This window comes from Sorex fumeus, unplaced genomic scaffold, assembly GCF_029834395.1.
Source record: "Sorex fumeus unplaced genomic scaffold, SorFum_2.1 ptg000128l, whole genome shotgun sequence".
In the NCBI taxonomy this organism is placed as follows: Eukaryota; Metazoa; Chordata; class Mammalia; order Eulipotyphla; family Soricidae; genus Sorex; species Sorex fumeus.
Window position 1 is genome coordinate 26,691,270 of NW_026606185.1, and position 21,958 is coordinate 26,713,227.

Below are 21,958 nucleotides of genomic sequence, written 5' to 3' on the forward strand. Positions count from 1 at the left end.
TGAGGAATGTTGAGGTTCCCTTGGGAATTTTCTCCAGCTATTCCTATTCTCAACTGAAGGACCTGTACTGGGATAGTGAGGGAGATAGATGACCCTAACTGCTTCTTTTGGGGGGAGAGGATGGTGTGGGACATCCAGCCCTGCTCAGGGCTTACTCCTGGCTCCATGCTCTGGGATTCATCAGTCGCAGCAGAGCTCCGGGACCAGATGCAGTGCCAGGACTGAACTGGGGTCAGCTGCATGCAAGGTGAGCACCTGCCCTTGTGCTCTCTCTCCAACCGGAGTCCAGCATCTTCCCTGGTGAGCTGGAAGGCAAAGGTGACAGGTACCAGGGTAGGAGGCTGGAGCACGGCTTTGGTGGGGAGATCAGGGCAGATGTTTCACAGAAGTTGGTTTCCAGGTAGTTCGAGGCATCCAAGTAGAGGTAAGAAGCCTTTGGCTTGTAAATCTAAGAGACAGATTTGCACAGCATCAGTATCTGTGTCATTACAGCACAGATACTGATGCTGCCTGGGCCCCAAGCATCTAACTTGGGCCTTGCCCTTTTAGCTACCTCCCTGGCCCCAAATGATCTGAACTTCAAAGAGGCACTTTTAAATTTCTTTTCACTCGAGGAAAGAGATAAGTCTTTTTTTCTCCTACCTACAAATTTCCCAGTCTCCTTTCCTGTGGATGCAGAAACCCTAAGTGTGTTCTGGGTACTGCCCCATTCTCTCGCTTTCTCCATCACCTTTCCTGTAAGCCTTTCTCACTTCAATACAGGGAAGCTCCAGTTCACCCTTCCTCCTACCCCTGATCCTCCTCCTCCAGAGTACCTGGATTCCAGACTCGCGGGGCCTGTTTCTGCAGGTCCCTGGACGCCGCGGAACCCGGGTTGCGATCACTAGGCTGTCAAGATTAGAGTTCCAGATCCGTGGTACCTGTATCTGCGGGACCTGGGTCTGCAGGTCCCTAGGCTCCGCGGTACCTGGGTGTGCAGGCCCCTGGGCTCCGCAGTACCTTTGTAGCAGCACCAATGCTACAAAGATGTGCAAGCACCAGATCAGTACCAGATCTCTGGGCTCTGCGGGACCTGGGTTCCAGATCCCACACGGGGCCTGTGTCTGCAGGCCCCTGGACTCCAAGGTCCCTGGGTCTGCAGGTCCTTGGGCTCAGTCCACATTCGCACGGTTCTTCGGTGCAGAAGAGCCCGCACGTCCCGGCCGCTGCTCTTTTCCGAAGCGCCGGGCTCAGTCGTGCACGCTCGCACTCGACCATCCTCCGCTCTCCGCAGAGCCGCGCGGTTCCAGCCTTTCTTACTCCTTCCCAGAAGGCAAGGACGCGGGGCCGCAGGCTCGCAATACCCCATGCCATCCCCGGCCCCCACAACCTTGGGGCAGGCGCGCGGGGACTCGGCCGCCCGGATGAGACACAGCCCGGCGCCGTAGCCCAGTTAAGGGCCCGGAGCAGCCGCGCGCCACGTGACCCGGGTGGGCCCCACCCCGACGCCGTCGCCCAGTTAAGAGCCCCGAGCCGCGCGCCACGTGACCGGGTGGGCGTGGCACCCGGAAGCGGCCGGGGCGGCCGATCGCTGCGCCGGGCCGGGGCGCTGCTCGCGCGGCTGCTGCAGGCTGGTGGCCGTCATGGGCGAGGAGCATTACTACCTGGAGCTGTGCGAGCGGCCGGTGCAGTTCGAGAAGGCCAACCCGGTCAACTATGTCTTCTTCGACGAGGCCAACAAGCAGGTCGGCGCGGCCGGGCGCGCTTCCCCGCTGCCCAGGGTCACCCCGCGCCCGAACCGGGGCTCCCAGGCCTGCGGCCTCCGCAGACGGGCGCCGGCCCGGCCTCTGGGGGGTGCTGGGTGACCCCACGCTCCGGTGCCCCCGCCTGAGTGACGGCCAGGGTCGGGGCCGAGCCCAGTGCGTTTGCTTTCCTCCGCCCGGAGCCTTTTGTTTTCTCCTTTGTCGTTCCTTGCACTTGGCTTTGGGGGATTTAGACCTGGGACTTCGCCGTGCCGGTAGTTTGCAAGGGTGTGTGTGTTTAGGGGGGAAGGTGCAGTTGGAAACGGGGTGTGTTTGCTGCAGCCCCTTTTACAGCTCGCGCAACGGGCAGCCTTCGGTTCTCGTATTTCTTGACATTCGTGCGAGCACCAGGCACCTGCAGGTTGCAGGCACCTCCTGGGTGGCGTACACGATCCCGGTGTCCGGGGACTTTCAGAGCGGACCCGTTAACGTGGCTTCTCTTCCCTCCAGGTTTTTGCTGTTCGATCTGGCGGAGCTACCGGCGTGGTGGTTAAAGGTCCAGATGACAGGAACCCCATCTCCTTTAGGTAACTGTTGCCCTTTCAACAGGAAACCGAAGTGGGGGCTTTCAGTTTCTCTTTCAGAGGCGGGTTCCCCCCCACCCACTTTCCCTCTAAATTGTTGTTGATTTTGACTTTGGGTCATTCATTTGACATTCGTGCGAGCACCAGGCACCTGCAGGTTGCAGGCATCTCCTGGGTGGCGTACACGATCCCGGTGTCTGGGGACTTTCAGAGCGGACGCGGGGTTCCCCCCCTCCCCCACTTTCCCTCTAAATTGTTGTTGATTTTGACTTTGGGTCATTCATACCTAGTGGTGCTGAGAAGACTCCTGGCTCTGTGCTCAGGGAGCCACGCGAATGCGGCAAGAACCTGGGACACCTGCATGCAGGGCATGTGCTCCAGCCTGTTGAGCTCTCATAGGCCCTCAGAGGGGCTTTTAGAATTTTGGCCTTTTTCAAAATTTTTTTTTGGCAAATCTTTACTCTAAGAGATCTAAAGTACGTGTGTATAGGGAAGCAGACACCTGTTGTGGAATCCTGGTGGCACTTTCAGCATGAAATATGTGGTGTGGTCTCTTCCCCCCCCCCCCCCTTTGTTTTAATAAACCTAATGCACCAAAGTAGGACACCTACATCCTGGTACTTGAAATGAGCCAGTCAGTGTGTGGAGGTGGCTATTTCTGGTCTTGTGTCTGCCAAGGACTCTTTTTTCCTCGCTGGACTTTGCGAGCTTATGGTCAGTGTAGATGATACCATAAGTCCCGTGACTGCCAGAGAGGAGTGTATAGCGGGCTTCCTCAGTTCTGTGGTGACTGAAAGGCTTTTCATGGTTGGCTTGCAGCAGTAGGAAACTGAAGTAGAAAATGAGTCACACTTCCCCGTTTAGTCCTCTTTTGTCCAGCAAATCCTGCATGCTTCCGCTGTGCTAGGTAGGTGTCAGCCTGTGGAGGCTCTGGGGTGTTGCCTGGTGTTCCTTAGAGAACCCAGAGCTGTAGAAGGGAGATAGGTGAGTGGCTCGCACAGACTGCACATGGGGTCAGGCGTGTTGTGGGCACTTTGTAGAATGTGGGCTCATATTCTGCACCATTCACACATTCTCACATTCACACCAGCTCAGGTATGAGCTCTGCATGCGTGGGGCCCTGGTTTGATCTTTGGCACATCACCCTCATGCCCAGCATTGCCACATCACAGCTGGCACGTCAATCCCCCTACACCCAGCATTCCTAGAGACCCCTTAGCTCTGTTAGACCCTTGCCCAGGAAGACGGGAGGAGAGGAGGCAGCCTGTTCCACATTTGCTGCCCCAGCGGGATGAGCCTGGACGGCGAGAGAGGGAGTCCGTGCAGTGGGCAGGGCCCTGGCCTGGCATGTGGCTGACCTGGGTTACATCCCGGCACCACATAGCATCCCCTGGTCCCTCTGTGGAGTGATTCCTGAGTGCAGACCCAGGGTTGAGCCCTGAGCACTGCCAGCTGTGGTTCCCCTCCCCCTCCAAAAAAAAATGGAGAGGCAGTAAGAGGAGCAGTGAGAAAGCACAGGCTCTGTGCCACCCAACACCAGGTGTCTCGTGCAAGAAAGGGGAAGTGTTGGTCGGGTGGCCACTGGCGGGAGCCAGCTTAAACTTCCATGTTCCATTGCTGAATCGGGGTTTTGGCTTGTTAGTGAATGTTTGGGCCCCCACCTTGATCGTATCAGTGTCTGATCCGTCTCTTGTTGGCATTGCGGCTGGCTGAGTGAGGACCTATCAGAGATAGGGGGCCCTGTTCTGATTCCGGGAAGACGAGACAGGAGGCAGCATAGACTTGAATCACAGGGGCATACAGGAGGGGGTTCACTTGGCTCTTGACTCTGACCTGGTGGTCTATTGGGTATAAAAATATAGGTGAATGGGGGTGGGTCCACGTGGCTGGCCCCAGTTCGATCCCTGGTGAGCCAACCCCTCCTCCTCCGCAGCATGCCAGGAATGCCCCTGAGCTCAGAGTTAAGAGTAATCCCTGAGCACTGTTGGGTGTGGTTCAGCCCCTCTCTCTCCCAGCCCAGTTTCTGATAGCTTTGTTATAGTTTGCTCATTATTAGTGGCAGGTCGTTTGCACAGACAGTGGATGAGTTTTGGGCATGTGTGTATAACCATGAAAGCGTCACAATAAAGGATGCCTCCTAACCTGGAAGTGTCCTTGCACCCCTCTCTAAACCTTGAGGTGAGTGAGTGAGGCCCAGATGGGCTGGGCTGTGCCCTGCAGCCCAGAGAGAGAAGGGAGTGACATGTGCAGGTTTCTGCACCGTGACCACCAGGCTCAGGTGAATGAACATGCAGGAGGTCTTAGGCCTCATCTCTTGTCTATGAGGCCGCTTGTCATTTGTCCAACAGAGCCCAGACCTGTTGCCCATAGGGTTTGTCTTTTTTATTTTAGGGGTGGGCTGTTGAAGGTGCTCAGAGCTTACTCCTGGCTCTGCACTCAGAGATCCCTCCTGGCGGGACTCCAGGGTTGAACCTGGATCGGTCAAATCAAGGCCAGCACCCGGCCTGCCATACCGTTGCTCTGGTCCCTGGAGTTTGCCTTTGTGGTGGCGACTGAGAGGTTCAGAAACGGGATTTTAAACTCAGATGTGATCTTTCTGAATATTTAGCTTTTCCGTTTTTCCTTCTCATAAAGTGAAAGAAACTAGAATTCCATTAGACATCTTTTAATTGTCCTTGGTGTGGGCGGAGGTTGAGCCCAGGGCCTCACCAGTGGGAGGCGAGTGTTGCCTGGCCCACGAGCTTTCATTCTTACCATACTCTTTCTTAAAGGATGGAAGACAAAGGAGAAGTGAAGTGCATTAAGTTTTCCTTAGAAAATAAAATACTGGCTGTTCAGAGGACGTCAAAGACGGTGGTAAGACTCATCTTTAACTGTAATCTAAAGGAAAAGTCAATGAAAGTAAATGCATATATTTAAAAGTGAAAACAGGGGCTGAAGCCATAGCACAGTGAGTAGGGCGTTTTGCTTTGCGCACTGCCGACTGGGTTCGATTCCCAGCATCTCATATGGTCCCCCGAGCACCACCAGGAGTAATTCCTGAGTGCAGAGCCAGGAGTAACCCCTGAGCATCACCGGGTGTGACCCAAAATGCAAAAAATAAATTAATTAAAAAAAAAAACCGTGAAAACAGTTTCTTCCTGTGGCTCTGTATTTTGTCTTTTGGAGTTCTTTGTGAGACAGACATTTAGGGAATAATACCTTATGGCCCTAGTTCCTGTTTTTTTTTTTTTCTGGGGTGGAATCGAATCCAGAGCCTCACACATGCTCATCAAGTGCCCCAGGGATAAGCTACATCTTTATAATTTATTTGACTTAAACTGAAAAACAAAAGGAAACCCTCGGTTGCTAGCTGGCCTAGCACGTTTTGCGCTGCTTCCGTGAATTTGCCTCACCTGGTACTTGAGTCCTCTGAGTGCACTAATAAGGCACTCAGAGCTGCGGAGCTCGGCCTTGCTGGAGCATCCTGGGCTAGGCTCACGTTGCCCTCCGTAGAGAAAGCTGTGAGCGAAGAGAGGCAGAATCCTCTTTCCTTTCATCAGGATTGGTTACTCAAGTATAGGGGTAGCACTTAAACAAAACCAAACAATAAGACCTGTATCTTCTAACTACTGCTAGTCAGGAAAGGATGCGGGTAATACTTTGACTGTCTCCGGCTTTGTCAGTTTTTTTCTGCTTACTTTTTGAATCCACTCTTTCCTTTCTTCCCTTCCTCCTCGTTGGGTCCCAGAGGAGGTTGACGGGATGCTGCCTAATCCAGGCTTCTCTCTGGGCTTTTTTCTTTCAGGATTTTTCCAATTTCATTCCTGATAGTTCCCAGCAGGAGTACACGCAGGAGTGCAAGGTAGGGGCGGGTTGCTTTCCGGGGAACTGGTGTCACCTAGGCAGGCTGGGCTGAGGAACACGCTGGAGTGTTCCGGAATTTTGTACTGAGACAGGCTGCCCGTGGGCGCCGTGACTTTGCACGGTCTGACTGGTTGATTTTATTATATGTCTATTTGTGGGTGCCGGGGCAGGGAGGGCTCCCAGGTGGTGCTTAGGAGACCTCCAGGATAGTACTTGGCCAGTTGGCACAGCAGTTCAGTGCAAGGGCCCAGGAATACGATGCTGCTCGGGCCCGAGTTCTTGGGGACCTCCAGAGCCACACCTGGCAGTGTTTGCGGGGGCAGCTATGAGCTGGCATGCACCCTAACCTCTGTACAGTCTCTTAGCCCCAATTTTCACTGTTTTAAAGTAAAGGCTGTTATTATCTTTTGTGGGGGGTTCGTGGGATGTATTTGTTTGGGCCACACCCTCAGGTGCTAGGGGAGCCCTGGCTGGGTGGATGCTGGGGAGATGGCCCAGTGGTGCTGAGGAAACCCTGAGGTGCTGGGGGTGTGCCTGGACCTCCTGTCTGTTGACCTTGCATCCCAGCCTGGCCCTTTGAGCGATGTCCCAGCCCCAGTAATTAGACCTTTGGGTTCAGCCAATGTGTACCAGAGACCGTATTAAGCTGTTGAGCAGAGTTGTTCTTGAAGCATTCATTTTAAGAAAACGAACCTTTAATTCTCTTCAGACCAAGAATGCCAACATACTTGGATTCTGCTGGACCAGCTCTTCGGAAATTGTCTTCATAACAGATCAAGGAATAGAATTTTACCAGGTATATCTATCCTTCATCTTTGTTCCACTGTGATAGCAGTTTGTCAGCCTTTTAAATTTAGCAATAAGAAGATATATTGAAATTCTAGAGCTTTAATTTATTTCTTTTATGTTACAAGTAATACGTGGGGTTTTTTTTTGTTGTTGTTTTGTTTTGTTTGGGGGCCATACCCAGCGATGCTCAGGGCTTACTTCTGGTTCTGCTTAGGGATCATTCCTGGCCATGCTCAGGGAACTATTTGGGGTGCCAGGGATTGAACGCAGTCAGCCACATTCTGTTTTTTAATTTTTGCCATGCTATTTTCCACCATACCATTGGACAATCCCCTCCTCAATAATCTCACTGACACTTTTCTGTGTTTTCAAGAACAGCCATTAGGGTTGATACCGTCTGTGGTTGTGATTCACATTTGTAGCTCTGGCATCATTAAGATGCTGTGGTCTAGATCGTCTTGAAGTGTTTGAGAAACGTGTTAGAAAAGGGGCTCTAAATTTTGATTTTAGATTATATGCTAATAATGAGTGACTCCTGAACTCAGAGCTAGGGGTAGTCCCTGAGCACTGCCAGGTGTGGCTGGCCCCACCCCACCCCCCACCTCCAAAATATTTATCCTAATATAAGCCCAGGATGATTTTATTATATCTGAATTTCCTAAAAACCAGTGCCTTCTTAGTCTGATTTTCACACCAATTCTTTGGTGCTGTGTTCTATAAGTATTAATGTCTTGGCCGGGTGCTGTGTGCTGTGATTGTGTTTGTGTGTGTGTATGTGTGTGTGTATCACAGGGTCTGTAGAGTGTGCTGAAGTGTCTTGGTCATGCAGTGTGTGGTGTGCTTGAGAGTTCGTGTTGGAGAGGGGGAGCCCGGGACGGGAGCAGGAGGCCTGGGTTCCACGCTCAGGTCAGGTGCGGCCTCTCCCCCCACTCAGTGTGAACGGGGTCCAGGTGGGAACGCAGCTGAGCCTGGCACTGGCTGGTGAGTGTCGGGCAGGGCTGTGCTTTTGTTCTTCCCAGGAAGGACGAGGAGGCAGCTGCCCTGTGCTGTGTTGACTGTGGCTGACCGAGTGGAGGCCCAGAGGGACGGGAAGTGGCCGCTGCGGCACTGAGGGCAGAGCCAGCTTGTTCCTTCCCTCCCTCCCTTGCTGTCTTTCCCACCTTAGTGAGTGGGAGCAGGCCGAGAGTCGGGGCTGGTCAGCACTCAGGCCTGGGTGCAGAAGAGAGAGCTGAGTAACTGCCTCTGGTTTGAATGCACTGGATTTTTCCCTCTTTTTCTTGTTTTCTTCATTCACCACGTCTGTCCTTTGACTCTTTGCTCTTCTCCACTGAGGAGTCTTGTGTCTTGGTCTTGGCCCCAGGTGTTGCCAGAGAAGCGCAGTCTGAAGCTCCTGAAGAGCCAGAACATCAACGTGAACTGGTACATGTACTGCCCCGAGAGCGCAGTGATCCTGCTGTCCACCACAGTCCTCGGGAACGTGCTGCAGCCCTTTTACTTCCGGGTAAGAGCAGGTCTCCCTTGACAAAGTGCCCACTTAGGGCTGGAGCGATAGCACAGCCGGTAGGGCATTTGCCTTGCACGTGGCCGACCCGGGTTCCATTCCCAGCATCCCATATGGTTCCCCCCCCCCCCCCCCCCCCCCGCCAGCACCGCCAGGAGTAATTCCTGAGTGCAGAGCAGGAGTAACCCCTGTGCATTTCCAGGTAAGATGACCCCCCCCCCAAAAAAAAGCATAAATAAATAAAACAAAAATTGTGATTAACCCTCCCCAACAGCTACAATGTGTCTGGTCCTTCAAAGGGGCAGTTCCTCCAGCAAGCACATGGCCACTACTGACCACTAGAGGGCACCCTGCACCGTCCCAGGGGGCCACTGGCAGGGATAGGCGGCGTCTGTGTATGCCCTCGGTGATGGTACAGAGGGCAGGTGAACAAACACATCAGGAGATTTGACGACCTTCTCTCCCCCCCTACACAGGCTGGCACCATGTCAAAGCTGCCCAAGTTTGAGATTGAACTACCAGCTGCGCCCAAGTCGACTAAACTGAGCCTTTCGGAGAGAGACATGGCCATGGCAACAATGTATGTGTGCCTTTGGGGCGGGCTGCCCGCTGGATGTCGCTTGCTTGGGTAGTGGTGGTGCATTCAGTGTGTGCCCTGGAACCCACACCCATGTGAGGTCCCCCTTTCCTTGTGGTCCCTGGGTCTTAGCAGGACCTGTTGGTCTTCCTGACCTCCTCCTTCTGTGGCGAGCTTTGTGATCTAATTTACTGGGGTTTGGGGGCCACACCTGGTAGTGCTTGGTGCAGTGAGACCAGGGTCAGCTGTGTGCAAGGCAAGCACCTTAAACCCCTCTCATTTTTCTCTTACCCCACACCACCCCCTTCCCTATCATTTTCTCTCCCTCTCGCATTCTCGTCCTCTCTGACGCAGTCAGTGTGCCACCCTGGTTTTGACAGCAGATAAAATGAGAGCAGAGCAGCTGGTGGGAGGCAGCCCCCAACCCCCTTCTCTGCTCTCCCCTTCCCTGGGTGCTTGTAGCGACGGGACCGGCAGCATTCGTTAGACGAGACTCAAGGATGAAGTGTGATTATGTTTACCTGTAATTTTAATGAATATACTCGTGAGTACACTCCCATACAAAGCTTGGGAAGTACAGAAAATGGAGAAAAATATTAGTTGTCAGTGATAGCTCTTTTTTTTTTTTTCTTTTTGGGTCACACCTGGCAATGCACAGGCAGGGGGGTTATTCCTGGCTCCGCACTCAGGAATCACTCCTGGCGGCACTCAGGAGACCATATGGGACGCTGGGAATGGAACTCAGGTTGACCGCGTGCAAGGCAAACGCCCTACCCGCTGTGCTATTGCTCCAGCCCCGATCAGTGATAGCTCTTAACATCAGGTATCCAATGTTTGGAGACACACCAAAGTCTGCATTTTTCTTTTAAAATATTGTGACCAGATTATACTTGGCTTTGCATCCTCTGCTTGGTAATAATTTTTTTTTTTTAAGTTTACTGCCGACCCGAGTTCGATTCCTCTGCCCCTCTCGGAGAGCCCGGCAAGCTACTGAGAATATCTTGCCTGCATGGCAGAACCTGGCAAGCTACCCATGATGTATTTGATATGCCAAACACAGTAACAACAAAGTCTCCAATGGAGACATTATTGGGCCTGCTCGAGCAAATCGATGAACAAGGGGAGGACAGTGACAAAAGTTTACTACACTTGGGCCAGAGTGGTAGAACAGTGGGTAGGGCATTTGCCTTGCTGACCTGGGTTCAATCCCTGGCATCTCATAATGGTCCCCCAAGCACCACCAGGAGTAATTCCTGAGTGCAGAGCCAGGGGTAACCCCTTAGCATTGCCAGGTATGACCCCCAAAAGCAAAATAAATAAAGCTTATTGCACTTTGTTAGGTTTTTTTTTTTTTAAGTTTTTACGTCATACCTGGTGTGACACCTCTCCATCCCATGAGTACTTTTGCCGGTAGTGAAATACTGCAGTGAATATCTCCTAACTTAACTATGACCTTAAAATTCAGTGGGTTGAGTGGCAGAATTGCTGATGGCTGACTGTGACCTAGTTGTCTCTTCTCTGTCCAGATACGGGCAGCTCCATGTCCTCTTCCTGAGGCACCATTCTCGGACATCCAACAGCACAGGAGCGGAAGTGGTCCTCTATCACCTGCCACGGTATGTTTATAATGCTGCTTCCCTCTTTCTCTGGTTTCAAAACAGGGACTAAGGCAGTGGTTGAAATCAACCACAAGTGTGTGTGTGAGGGTGTGGCACGGAGGGTAGGTAAGATAGAGAAGTGACCAGTATGACAATAATAGCTGGAAATGAACTGAGTGTTAAAAGTAGGTAAAGGATATAGCCGATAATCTTTGAGTATCTGTATTGCAAACCATAATGTCCAAAAGGAGGGAGGGAGGGAGGAATGAAGGAAGGAAGAGGGAGAGAGAGAGAGAGGAGAGAGAAGAAAAGTGTCTGCCATAGAGGCAGGCTGAGGGGGGGGGATGGGAGGGAAACTGGGGATACTGGTGCTGGGAAATGTACACTGTTGGAGGGATGGGTGTTGGAACACTGTATGACTGAAATATAACTATGAACAGCTTTCTAAGGGTCTATCTCACAGTAATTCAATAAAAAAGTCTTAAAAAATAAGTAAAAATAGAAACTAAGCTTGTCAGTCTATACACATACATGCATGTGTGTGTGTATGTGTGTGTGTGTATTTTTTTTTTTAATCTTTCTCTGACCCTTCAGAGAAGGTACCTGTAAGAAGACGCACATATTAAAGTTGAATCGGACTGGGAAGTTTGCCCTAAACGTTGTGGATAACCTGGTGGTCGTTCATCATCAGGATACTGAGGTACCGGCTGTGGGTGGGTGTCTGGGCTGGGCCCAGTTAGCATTGCCCAAGTGAGCTGTCAAAATTGACACGATCTTTTGAATAAGGCCTAGAAAGTACTCTTTATGCTAAAAATTTTCATCTTCCAGATGGAAATGGATTTGATATGTTAAGTGGTGTGGGAAAAGCAGTGATTCTGTATCAGATGATTTAGGATAATACAAAACTATTTCAGAAGATTATAAATGAGTAGATTTTGAGTTTGGAACCCTGATCTGGTTGAATCAGCTAAGTTGAGAATCACAGCAGAGCCACTGTGTGTGTCCCATGAGCCTTCCCTCTATTCTTCTCTCTGTGAGGATGATGGTTTTAAGCCCCTAGCTGGGAAGAAAGCACTAGAACTGGCCCTGCTTTCTGGAGGGCGGGGGTAGCAGTGTCTAGTGAAGATGCTGTAACTTAAAGTGAGAACGATCCACTCCACCAGCGTGGCACTCTTCAGAAGACCTGTGTTAGGAGAGCCAGGAATATTTGGGAGAGTCAGCAAAAGTGTAAAAGCTAGTGGAGAGGTTACTAAGCACGTTCGTCTTCCAACGAGAACTTGCCTTAGGGATCTTGTGTCGCAGACCACCTGGCCATCTGTGACCTTTCCGCCTTCTCTCTCTCTCTTTAGACATCCGTGATATTTGATATCAAGCTCAGGGGCGAGTTTGATGGCACTGTTACTTTCCACCATCCAGTGCTTCCAGCGCGATCCATTCAGCCCTACCAGATCCCCATGGCAGGTAAAAAAGGAACCAAGTTCAAATTGCGACAGGCAGGAGTACGTGCAGAACTCGGAGATCTGTTAGCTTGTGGAAGGGGTGCTGGGTTGGTTGGTTTTTTTAAAAAGCTCCCACTGATTCTGTATTGTCCAGTTGTTGATTCTGTAACCAACAGTTATGTGGCGGAGAAAGGCACATTTGCAGGACTAATGCATCTTCTTTCGGAAAGGGGAGAAAGATTTCTATTTTCCCGAGCTTTAACATAGAGAGTTGTGATTGCTTAATGAAGTGGGGTGCTTTTGCAATTGTTGAATGAGTCCTTGACATTCTTTGTCCTGTCCATTTGACCGCGGGTGGCTGTTATTTTAACCTGGGATCGCTCTTCCTCATCTTTGGCCCACTTAGTGTCACGGGAGAAAGACTGCTTTCTGCCCTGACCAGAGTTAGTGCTTGAGGCTCTGGCTCTTAGGTTAGTCTTTGTCACTCCTTTTCCCTGAAGATGTGAGAGCAGAAGTTAGAGTCGAGGTCAGGATTTCAGAGGAGTGGAAGAAGAGACATCTGGGTCCTCTCTGCCTAGTGCAGTTGATTTCAAGGTAGAACTTAGTGTTTACCTCTCTTTTACTTTAATAATTTGGGGTGTTGGGGACTGTAGTCCAGAGCCTCATGCTCACAAAGCCTGCCCTGTTCCCCAGGGCCCCGTCCCCTAGCACCAGCTCTTAGACAGACAGACAGACAGACAGACAGGGTGAGTTAGTGCTGTTGCAGAGTGAAAATCATAGTGTGATGATACACACTGGGAACCCCAACAGCTTCTTAAATATATTTTTTTCTTTAACCTGTGTCCTGTGTCCTCCCGTTGTTCATCGATTTGCTCGAGCGGGCCCAGTAACGTCTCCATTGGAGACTTTGTTGTTACTGTGTTTTGGCATATCGAATACTTCTTAAATTTTTTAAAATTAATTTTTTGGGGGCTGGAGCAATAGCACAGCAGATAGGGCGTTTGCCTTGCATGTGGCTGGCCCGGGTTCGATTCCCAGCATCCCATATGGTCCCCTGAGCACCGCCAGGAGTAATTCCTGAGTGCAGAGCAAGGAGTAACACCTGTGCATTGCTGGGTATGACCCAGAAAAAGCAAAAAAATGAAATTCATTTTTATAAAGTTGTTCTTGATGATTTATCACATTCAGTATTCCAACATCAATCTGCCACCATTGCATCTTTCCACCACCATTATTTCCAAGTTTCCCAACCACCCCTCAAGCCTGCCTCTATAGCAGGCCCTGAAATAAGTATAAAATAAATATAAAAATATTTATTTTATATTGCTTGTTATAATTTTCTAAAAATGATCAAAAAGTGTTTCCTTAGAAGAAAGTGTGTGAATATTGTATTTCACCATGGGGTCATTAAGCCCCTGTGGAAGAGAGTACTAACATGTTGTTCCATGTTAAGCCTTGTATGTTTGTATTTTGTTAATCGAGATTAGTTGCCTTCTGCTATACATCCCACCCAGTGCGGTGAGCTACCCCTGGTATATCAATCAGATAGAGTTTGAGATGTCACGTGGACTGCACGCTCCAGGAATTCAAACATTTGGAATGGGCTAAGACAGCTGGAATTAAATTTTTAACTGGGTGTTAACTTTGGAGGCATGGGGTCCAGAAGCATCTCTGCAACTTGTTGATCTCTTTTGAGATTTATTTATCAATCTCTGGATCACGGCCAGTTAATGAGCTTATTTGGTGCCAAAGGCAGTTCATGGCATGACTGCTGAAGCTTCCAGAAGCACAGGGAGATGTGGGGAGGTCACCCATCCCTGAGTCCGTGAAAACCTGGAGATTTCAGTCACAAAACCCGAGAACCTGAGCTTTTCAACAGGTTTGTTTCTGAATGAGGCTCACCTGGAGCTTGGAGTACAGCCGTGAGCATGGCAGCGATTGTGGAGTGTGTGGAGGTTTTCGGCTGCCGGGGCTCTGATTGGGCGGGTGGTGGGCTCACCTGCCCCTCTTTGAGGTGCCCCGGCCAACTCAGCCGGATGAGGGGTCTGGAAGCATCTTTGCCCTCAACAGCTTCAGACCTGGCCTATAGCATTGGTGGGCTGGCCCTGCCAGCGTTCAGGTGCTTGTGAGTCTGTTACAAAGAAGATGCTGATCTTGGCTGATACTCAGCGAGAAGGCCACGCTGACCTGCTGGCCCAGTTTTGCTGGATTAGCTTGAGTGTAATTAGCAATTAGAAGCTTGTGACTAGAAACCTGTGGCTCACTATGGCGCCGCTGGGGAGGAAGGAGCAGGTTCCACAGGTGTTTGATAGGTCTTTTAAGTTTATGGGTTCTTTCAAGCGTCTACCGCCTGCAGCCAGGAGAGCGTTAAAATAATGGATGGTGTGGGGCCAGAGAGATGCTATAGTGGGTGAGGCACTTACCCTGCATGCTGCCCACCTGGGCTGGATCCTGAGTACCCCATATGGTCCCTGGACCAGGAGGACTGGCCCTACTGATGCGGCATCACTGTCCCTGTACCCTTGTGTTTCCTGCCCCTGCAGGCCCCGCTCCTGTGACCAGCCAGTCTCCAGTCCCGTGCAAGCTCTGTATCCTTGACATAGACCGGGATGCTGCGCATGCAGGGGCAATGCACTGCCCCAGAGCCCCATTGGGGGGTGCTGGGCGACCGCGGGGCAGTGGGGGGGAGGCCTCGTGGAGGGGACAGGGTTGGGCGGGCAGGGAGGCTGGACTGGTCCTGCGTCTTTGTCTGCTCCTGGAGTACTTTCCGATAGCACGTGGATTCTTCCTCCTGGATTGTCTTCCAGCCAGACATCATCATCAGTGCCAGCCAAGGTGGGTGCACGGGGACGCTGTGGCACTAGGGAGAGCAGGGCTGTGGGTGTGGAGGGACAGTTGGAGCCAGTGATGCTTTCAGGGTGAACCTGGGAGAAATGGCCTCTTCCTCCAGTCTTGGGAATGGGACTCCTTTCTACTTTATTTCATTTCATCTGGTGTGCCTAGATTTATATATGTATTTTTCCTTCTCTTCTTCTTTTTTTTTTTTTTTTTTTGTGGGAAATGGTGTCACCCAGCGGTGCCCAGGGGTTACTCCTGGCTCTGCACTCAGGAATTACTCCTGGTGGTGCTTGGGGGACCATATATGGTGCTAGGGATTGAACTGGATCAGCCGTGTGCAAGGCAAATGCCTTCCCCGCTGTACTATCGTTCCAGCCCTGTCTAGTGTGTCTTTTTTTTTTCTTTTGGGTCACACCCAGCAATGCACAGGGGTTACTCCTGGCTCTGCACTCAGGAATTACCCCTGGCGGTGCTCAGGGGACCACATGGGATGCTGGGAATCGAATCCAAGTTGGCCGCGTGCAAGGCAAACGCCCTACCCGTTGTGCTGCCGCTCCAGCCCCTGTCTAGTGTGTCTTATCCTGAATGTTGGTTTTGTTTTGTTTTGTTAATTTTTAATTCATCACCTTGAGATACAGAGTTACGGAGTTGCTCGTGATCTTCAGTCGTGCCGTGTACCAACACCTGTCCCTTCACCAATGTGTTTTCCTCTACCACCAAGTCTCCGTCTGAAGAGCCGGGCTCGCTGCACCAACCTCTCCACCTCCCCCCAAGTCCTTGCCCCACTTCTGTCGTTCAGGCCTAAAGCACACCTCACACGTTGGTTGTTTCTTCCCAGTAAATCTGCTATTTGTGTATTTCTATGAAAGAGCTTTTGGATTTTTTATGGTTTTTGGTTGGAGCGATAGCACAGTGGGTAGGGTGTTTGTCTTGCATGCGGCCAACCTGGCCGACCCAGGTTCAATTTCTTCACCCCTCGGAGAGCCTGGCAAGCTACCAAGAGTATCTTGCCCACACGGCAAAGCCTTGCAAGCTACCTGTGACGTATTTGATATGCCAAACACAGTAACAAGTGTCACAATGGAGACATTACTGGGCCCACTCAAGTAAATTGATGAACAACGGGAGGACAGTGACAGTGATGGTTTTTGGTTTGTGTACCACACCCAGCGATACTCAGGGGTTACTCTTGGTTGTGTGTTCAGGAATGACTCCTGGGTCAGGGGACTGTAAGGCAGGCACCCTTCTTGCTGTACTATAGCTTTACCCACCAGGAGAACTTTTTAAAATTTGTTTTGGATCACATCTGGCTGTGCTTAGGGCTACTCCTGGCTCAGTGCTCAGGAGGGACTCCTGGCAGTGCTTGGGGGAGCCATATTTGATGCCAGGGGTTGAACTGGGGTTGGCCACAGGCAAAGCCAGTGCCTTAACACCACTGTCCCATTGCTCAGAAAACTTTCTACATTAATCTAGCCAAGTTTACTTTCCTTGGCAGAGCCTGGCAAGCTCCCCGTGGCGTATTCCATATGCCAAAAACAGTAACAACAACTTGTCTCATTCCCCTGACCCTGAAAGAGCCTCCAATACAGCAGCGCTGGGAAGGACGAGTAAGGAGAGGCTGCTAAATTCTCAGGACAGGGATGAATGGAGACGTTACTGCTGCCTGCTTGAGCAAATGAACACCAGGATGACAGTGATACATTGATAGTTTACTTTCCTGTCATAGCAACTGAGATTCTCAAGGAGAAAAATGTGCTCTGAGGCTGTTGGCTTCAGTGCAGATGAGGAATGTACCACACAGAATAAGCCGGGTTGGTGGAGGTACTGGGGTGGGCAGGCTGGCTGCACTCTGTTTCCTCTGGAAACGCATGACTGTGCTTCCTAGATCCCTGTGTGCAGTTAAGGGGCACCTAGTTCTTCGTCATGCTATTACATTTATTGCCTCCTCTCTCTAGGGTATCTCTGGAACCTCCAAGTGAAACTTCAGCCCGTGGTGAACCTCTTGCCGGATAAAGGGCGACTCATGGACTTCCTCCTCCAGCGGAAGGAGTGCAAGATGGTCATCCTGTCTGTCTGTGCCCAGAGTATGTGGACGGCCCCAGGCCTGCGCTGCTCACACCTTTTACGGGAGAGGGGTCGCATTCTCACGCCTGGTCAATAGCATCTCACCTCGTTCCATACTCGATGAGTTGTTTAACCCACCACAAAGACTGTAGGTATAAAAACGTGGTAGAGAGACTACACATGGGCTGGCTTTGTGGCTGGGTCGTAGACCACTGCCTTATGCGTGTGAGGCTCTGGCTTCAGTTAGCCCCCAAACCCCTAGACTGTTAATAGGTGCTTCTTGATGAAAGCAAATGAGAACGTGGGCACAAGGAGGACAGTGGGCTACTATCCAACTTTGACGAGGTCAAGTGTTCTCCAGAGCACTTGCTGCATACGTCCCTGAGAATCTTCTCAGAGCCCCAAGACCTGTTTTTTTCCCTAGTGACCTGAGGAGGCTGGAGATTCTGTGCTTTGAATCTCTGATCTGTGACATTCTCTGCAGCTGGGGTTTGCTGACCACATGCTTTGTGTGCAGGAGGCCTGGGCTTGGTGCCCTGAGCACAGAAAGTACTCCCCGCGCCCTCTCTCGCAGTTGTTTATGAGCAGCTGGTCTGCACTGGCCACCAGGGGGCCAGCATTTCTCTGACAGCCACTTGTTGACAGAGGCCATTGACCTGGATGCACATTGATTCTTTTCAGTGTTGAGCGAGTCAGACAAAGCAACGTTGCCTGTAATAGCCACTGTTTTCGACAAACTCAACCAGGAGTATAAAAAGTACCTTGACGCCGAGCAGAGTTACACCTTGGTAAGTCCCAGGACTGTGGAGAGGGGTATCTGTGCCCTGAGCCCACGGCTGTGATGGTCGGTCTGCATGATTCTTAAAGAGAAGCACTGAGGTTCGGGCAGGCCACAGCCGGGAGCTGGATTCAGTCAGTCCCCGCATCCCGTTGCTTCCTGCTTTCATCTTTGTGATTTGTTTGATCTGTGTATTGAGCCCTGGCCTGCTTCTATTTTGCGGATCAAAGAAGTCCGTCTCTACCATGCACTGTGGTGCCGGCAGTGATGCAGCAGGTAGGGAATTAATCTTGATGCGGCCAACCTGGGTTCCATCCCGACCATCGCATATGGTTCCCCAGAAATAACCCCAGAGCACTGCTAGATGTAGCCCCCAAATCAACTCTGCATTGTTGTTTTTTGATTTTTGGTTTGTTTTGGCCCTCCCGCAGCCGTGCTTAGGGGACCGTGTGGCGAAGGACCCATGCCCAGGCTTCCTGCATGAGCTGGCCCTCTGTCATTATTTTATACCCCCGACTCCAAGGCAGAAACCAGACTTCGTAAATTGTAATTATCTTGCTGCATCCTCTTCCTTTTCTTTTAGGATGCAGTAAGCATAAAAATGAGACACTACTGGCAATGAGTCTGTCCCATCGGATAGTGATGGTTAACTGAGTAGCGAGTTCTTCATACAGTAGGATTTTTAAAAAATATTTTTTAAAAATTTTTATTTTTTGCTTTTTGGGTTATACCCAGCGATGCACAGGGGTTACTCCTGGTTCATGCACTCAGGAATTACTCCTGGCAGTACTCGGGGGACCATATGGGATGCTAAGATTCGAACCCTGGTCGGCCGCATGCAAGGTAAAAACCCTACCCGCTGTGCTATCACTACAGCCCCTACTGTAGGATTAAAAAAAAATTGATATGAAGGGCTGGAAAAAGTTTGTGAGCAGCTTCTGTCTTCTGAAGCTGGAAAGTTTAGAACAGGTAGAATCAATTGCTTCATTCCGAGATCTTAAGTTTTCTTAGGTTGAAAGCGGCTATCAACAGTAACTGAGAACCCAGAGCTGCACTTCCTTGCATTTTGCACCTCAAAGGGGACACTCTGTTCTGGGGCCTCCTCACAGCCCCGAAGCAGGAAGTGGTTTCTCTCCTGCCTGTTCTGGTCCTGGTCCGTCAGATTCTGTGAGCCTGTCCTAGTCGTGGGTGGGGTCCTCCACCAATCCACCCTGGGGCATCACTGGAAAAATGTAATTTCCCCAGGCTGTTCCTGCAGACTCTGCTGTCCAGATGACTTTATAAAGTTTCAGGGGAAAGAGTCAAGGGCTCAGCTTCTACTGAGAAGCCCTTGGGAGCCTTGCTAATCACCTAAAATGGCAGATCGACACTTATGTTGAATCAGGGCTTCACCGAACCAAGCTGCAAATAAGCGATTTTATTTTTATTAGATAAGAAAACATCACAGGATAATTCCATAAGAAAATTCTTTTTCACTTTTGAAAGGTTAGAAAAGTCTGAAGAGAAACCTATTTGGGGTTCAGAGCATGTAGGAATGGTCTTTATTATTATTATTATTTTTTTGGATGAACTGCCAAAGCCCCGTTACTCCGTGATGACCAGGATCCTGTTTGTCCTGTTACTCAGGCAGTTGAAGCAGGGCAGAGCCGGAGCAGTCCACTTCTCAGAAGGCCAGTGCGGACCCAAGCTGTGATCGATCAGTCGGACATGTACACCCACGTCCTGTCCGGGTTCACAGAGAAGAAGGTAGGTGGCTGCTCGGGGGCTTGTGGACCCAACAGTCTCCACAGACTCATAGGTTGGCACTCCTCAGGCCGTGAGAGCGAGGCGAGGATCAAGTGCTAATGAACCGTTTGCTTCTGCTTGGGCCCACACAGTCGTGACGGGTCTGTGTAGGAAAGCACAGAGGGATGGGTGGGCAGAGTCGCCCCAGAGCTGCCTTTACAGCTCTTGATGTTCCTTAGGCCTTTTTATTCCCCCACCCCTCCTCCGCAGGAGATGCCGCATAAATTTGTGATATCCGTGCTGATGGAGTACATCCGCTCTCTGAACCAGTTCCAGATTGCAGTACAGGTATCTTCTAATCAGACGCGACCATGGGAAATGCTCAGGGCATGCCTGACCCGGGACTCAGGGTGACTCTCCTAACGCTGCCGCCTTGATTTTTGATTTTTTTTTGGTGGGTCACACCTGGCAATGCACAGGGGTTACTCCTGGCTCTGCACTCAGGAATTACTCCTGGCGGTGCTCAGGGGACCATATGGGATGCTGGGAGTCGAACCTGGGTTAGTCACGTGCAAGGCAAACGCCCTACCTGCTGTGCTATCGCTCAGTCCCCTTATTCGCAAGAGTGAGCCCAGCCACAGGGAGTGGGAACCTGCCAGAAGGGCTGCTGAGCAGCACGGGGCATGGCAGGTCGTGCATGGGGACAGCCAGCTCTGCTTTGTGTCCTCAGCATTACCTGCATGAACTCGTGATCAAGACCCTGGTCCAGCACAACCTCTTCTACATGCTGCACCAGTTTCTGCAGTACCATGTCCTCAGCGACTCGAAGCCACTGGTAAGGGTCATCGGGATTTTCCGCCTCTGGGGATTAGGGGTGGAAGACTGGCATGAGCTGGACTGAAATAACTCTATCCTTTCAGGCCTGCCTGCTCTTATCCCTGGAAAGTTTTTATCCTCCCGCTCATCAGCTGTCTCTGGATATGTTGAAGGTAATGGATTCATTGAACTCTCCAACCTCACAGGAGGCCGCTCCTGCTGCAGCCTTTAACCCGGGCACTTCTCTCTCTCCTTCCTTTAGCGACTTTCCACGGCTAACGATGAGATTGTGGAAGTTCTGCTTTCCAAGCACCAAGTCTTAGCGGCCCTGCGGTTTATTCGGGGCATAGGTGGCCATGACAATATTTCCGCACGAAAATTTTTAGATGCTGCCAAGCAGACTGAAGACAATATGCTTTTCTATACTATCTTCCGGTTTTTCGAACAACGAAACCAGCGTTTGCGCGGGAGCCCTAATTTTACACCAGGTGAGACTCCAACCAGCCTTATCCGATTCTTAGTAAATTCAGGGTTCTCTTGGGGGCTGGTGGATGTTCTGAAATATGCAGTGGTGAAGGTGCCTCAGGGGCAGACACATGAGCTGGGTGTCCCTTTAGGAAGAATGGTGGCTGCCTATTCTCCAAAGTTAGGAGATCTAGGCACCTTCCTTCTTAGTGGGGACAGGTAACAGGTTTTTATAATTTTAGGGCTGTAACCTTTTACGCTTAGATTTTCTCTTCAATGGGGGGGTGGGAGAGTTTGTACCTGATCCATTCTGCACTGGTATGCATAGGACAAACAACTTGAGAGCTCAGGAAATAAAAGAAAATTCAGTAAAACCAGGGCACATACACTTGTATGAGCTACAGTGTTTATTTTCTTCTTGTACCCCCACCTAATGCATGAACTTTCTTTTCCTTCATAGGTGAACACTGTGAAGAACACGTTGCTTTTTTCAAACAGGTTTTTGGGGAACAAGCTCTGATGAGGCCTACAGCATTCTGAAATCGCTGTTTATAGAGATATATATATAAAAATGTACAAAGTTAATTTATTGCATCAATAAAGCTCTTTAAACTATAAAATGTTATCATAAAGCTTATCTACAATGTCCTCAAGTGTTACTGAAAATATGGTGTTGAACTTGTGATGGCTTACTCCTAAAAATGGAGAAACATTGCATTGATTGGCCTTCCAGCGGGGCCTGTGAGCGGGTCACAGCCGCATCCTGGTGTTCGGGAGTCACGTTTCAGTCCTGGAGAGCTGGAAGGCGCCTTAGTGTTCCGGGGTTCCTTCCAAATCTAGTAATACTGCTTCACAAGTCAAGTCTGTGTTCCTGAGTTTGAAAAGCACTACAGCCAACGCTGCTGCTGTCTGGTCACGTCCAGGCCTCGCTTGCCTTCGACAGTGGAGCTACTTACTGTCCAGTCTGCACACACAGTCCAGCGCCCCCGGCCTCCGAGGGCTAGAAGTTCAGGAGATGTTCTCGCTCTGTCCCTTTGTATCGTTCCCGAGTGGACAGACTTTTGGCTTTATTTACAGAAGGTCCTATGAGGGAGAGAAATAATTTGTACTGTAACAGAACTTCCCTATTTCCACGGTAAAAAAAACAAAACCAAAACCCACGATGCCCCCAAATTTATTTCAGTGTTTAGCTGGCAAAGCTATACATGAAGGAAATG

The 21,958-nt window shown here is 50.6% G+C and overlaps 2 protein-coding genes across 3 annotated transcripts in view; one reads left to right on the plus strand and one right to left on the minus strand.

Annotated features, from left to right (window-relative positions):
• Positions 1-1,557: 1,557 nt before the first annotated feature.
• On the plus strand, positions 1,558-21,331 carry RMC1 (regulator of MON1-CCZ1). Its single transcript, XM_056137935.1, has 20 exons — positions 1,558-1,724; positions 2,232-2,308; positions 5,077-5,161; positions 6,093-6,149; positions 6,861-6,947; positions 8,301-8,441; positions 8,918-9,021; positions 10,545-10,634; positions 11,211-11,316; positions 11,966-12,077; positions 14,599-14,643; positions 14,837-14,890; positions 16,849-16,977; positions 17,639-17,745; positions 19,362-19,481; positions 19,731-19,808; positions 20,191-20,295; positions 20,381-20,449; positions 20,539-20,764; positions 21,202-21,331. The coding sequence occupies exons 1-20, from the start codon at positions 1,623-1,625 to the stop codon at positions 21,279-21,281; spliced, it is 1,974 nt and encodes a 657-aa protein (XP_055993910.1). The 5' UTR covers positions 1,558-1,622; the 3' UTR covers positions 21,282-21,331.
• NPC1 (NPC intracellular cholesterol transporter 1) overlaps positions 21,134-21,958 on the minus strand; it is a 52,990-nt gene continuing 52,165 nt past the window's right edge. For both annotated transcript variants that reach the window (XM_056137934.1, XM_056137933.1), the window contains exon 25: positions 21,134-21,824. In XM_056137934.1, the coding sequence (XP_055993909.1) occupies positions 21,742-21,824 (83 nt within the window). In that variant the 3' untranslated portion in view covers positions 21,134-21,741. The remainder of the gene's footprint in view (positions 21,825-21,958) is intronic.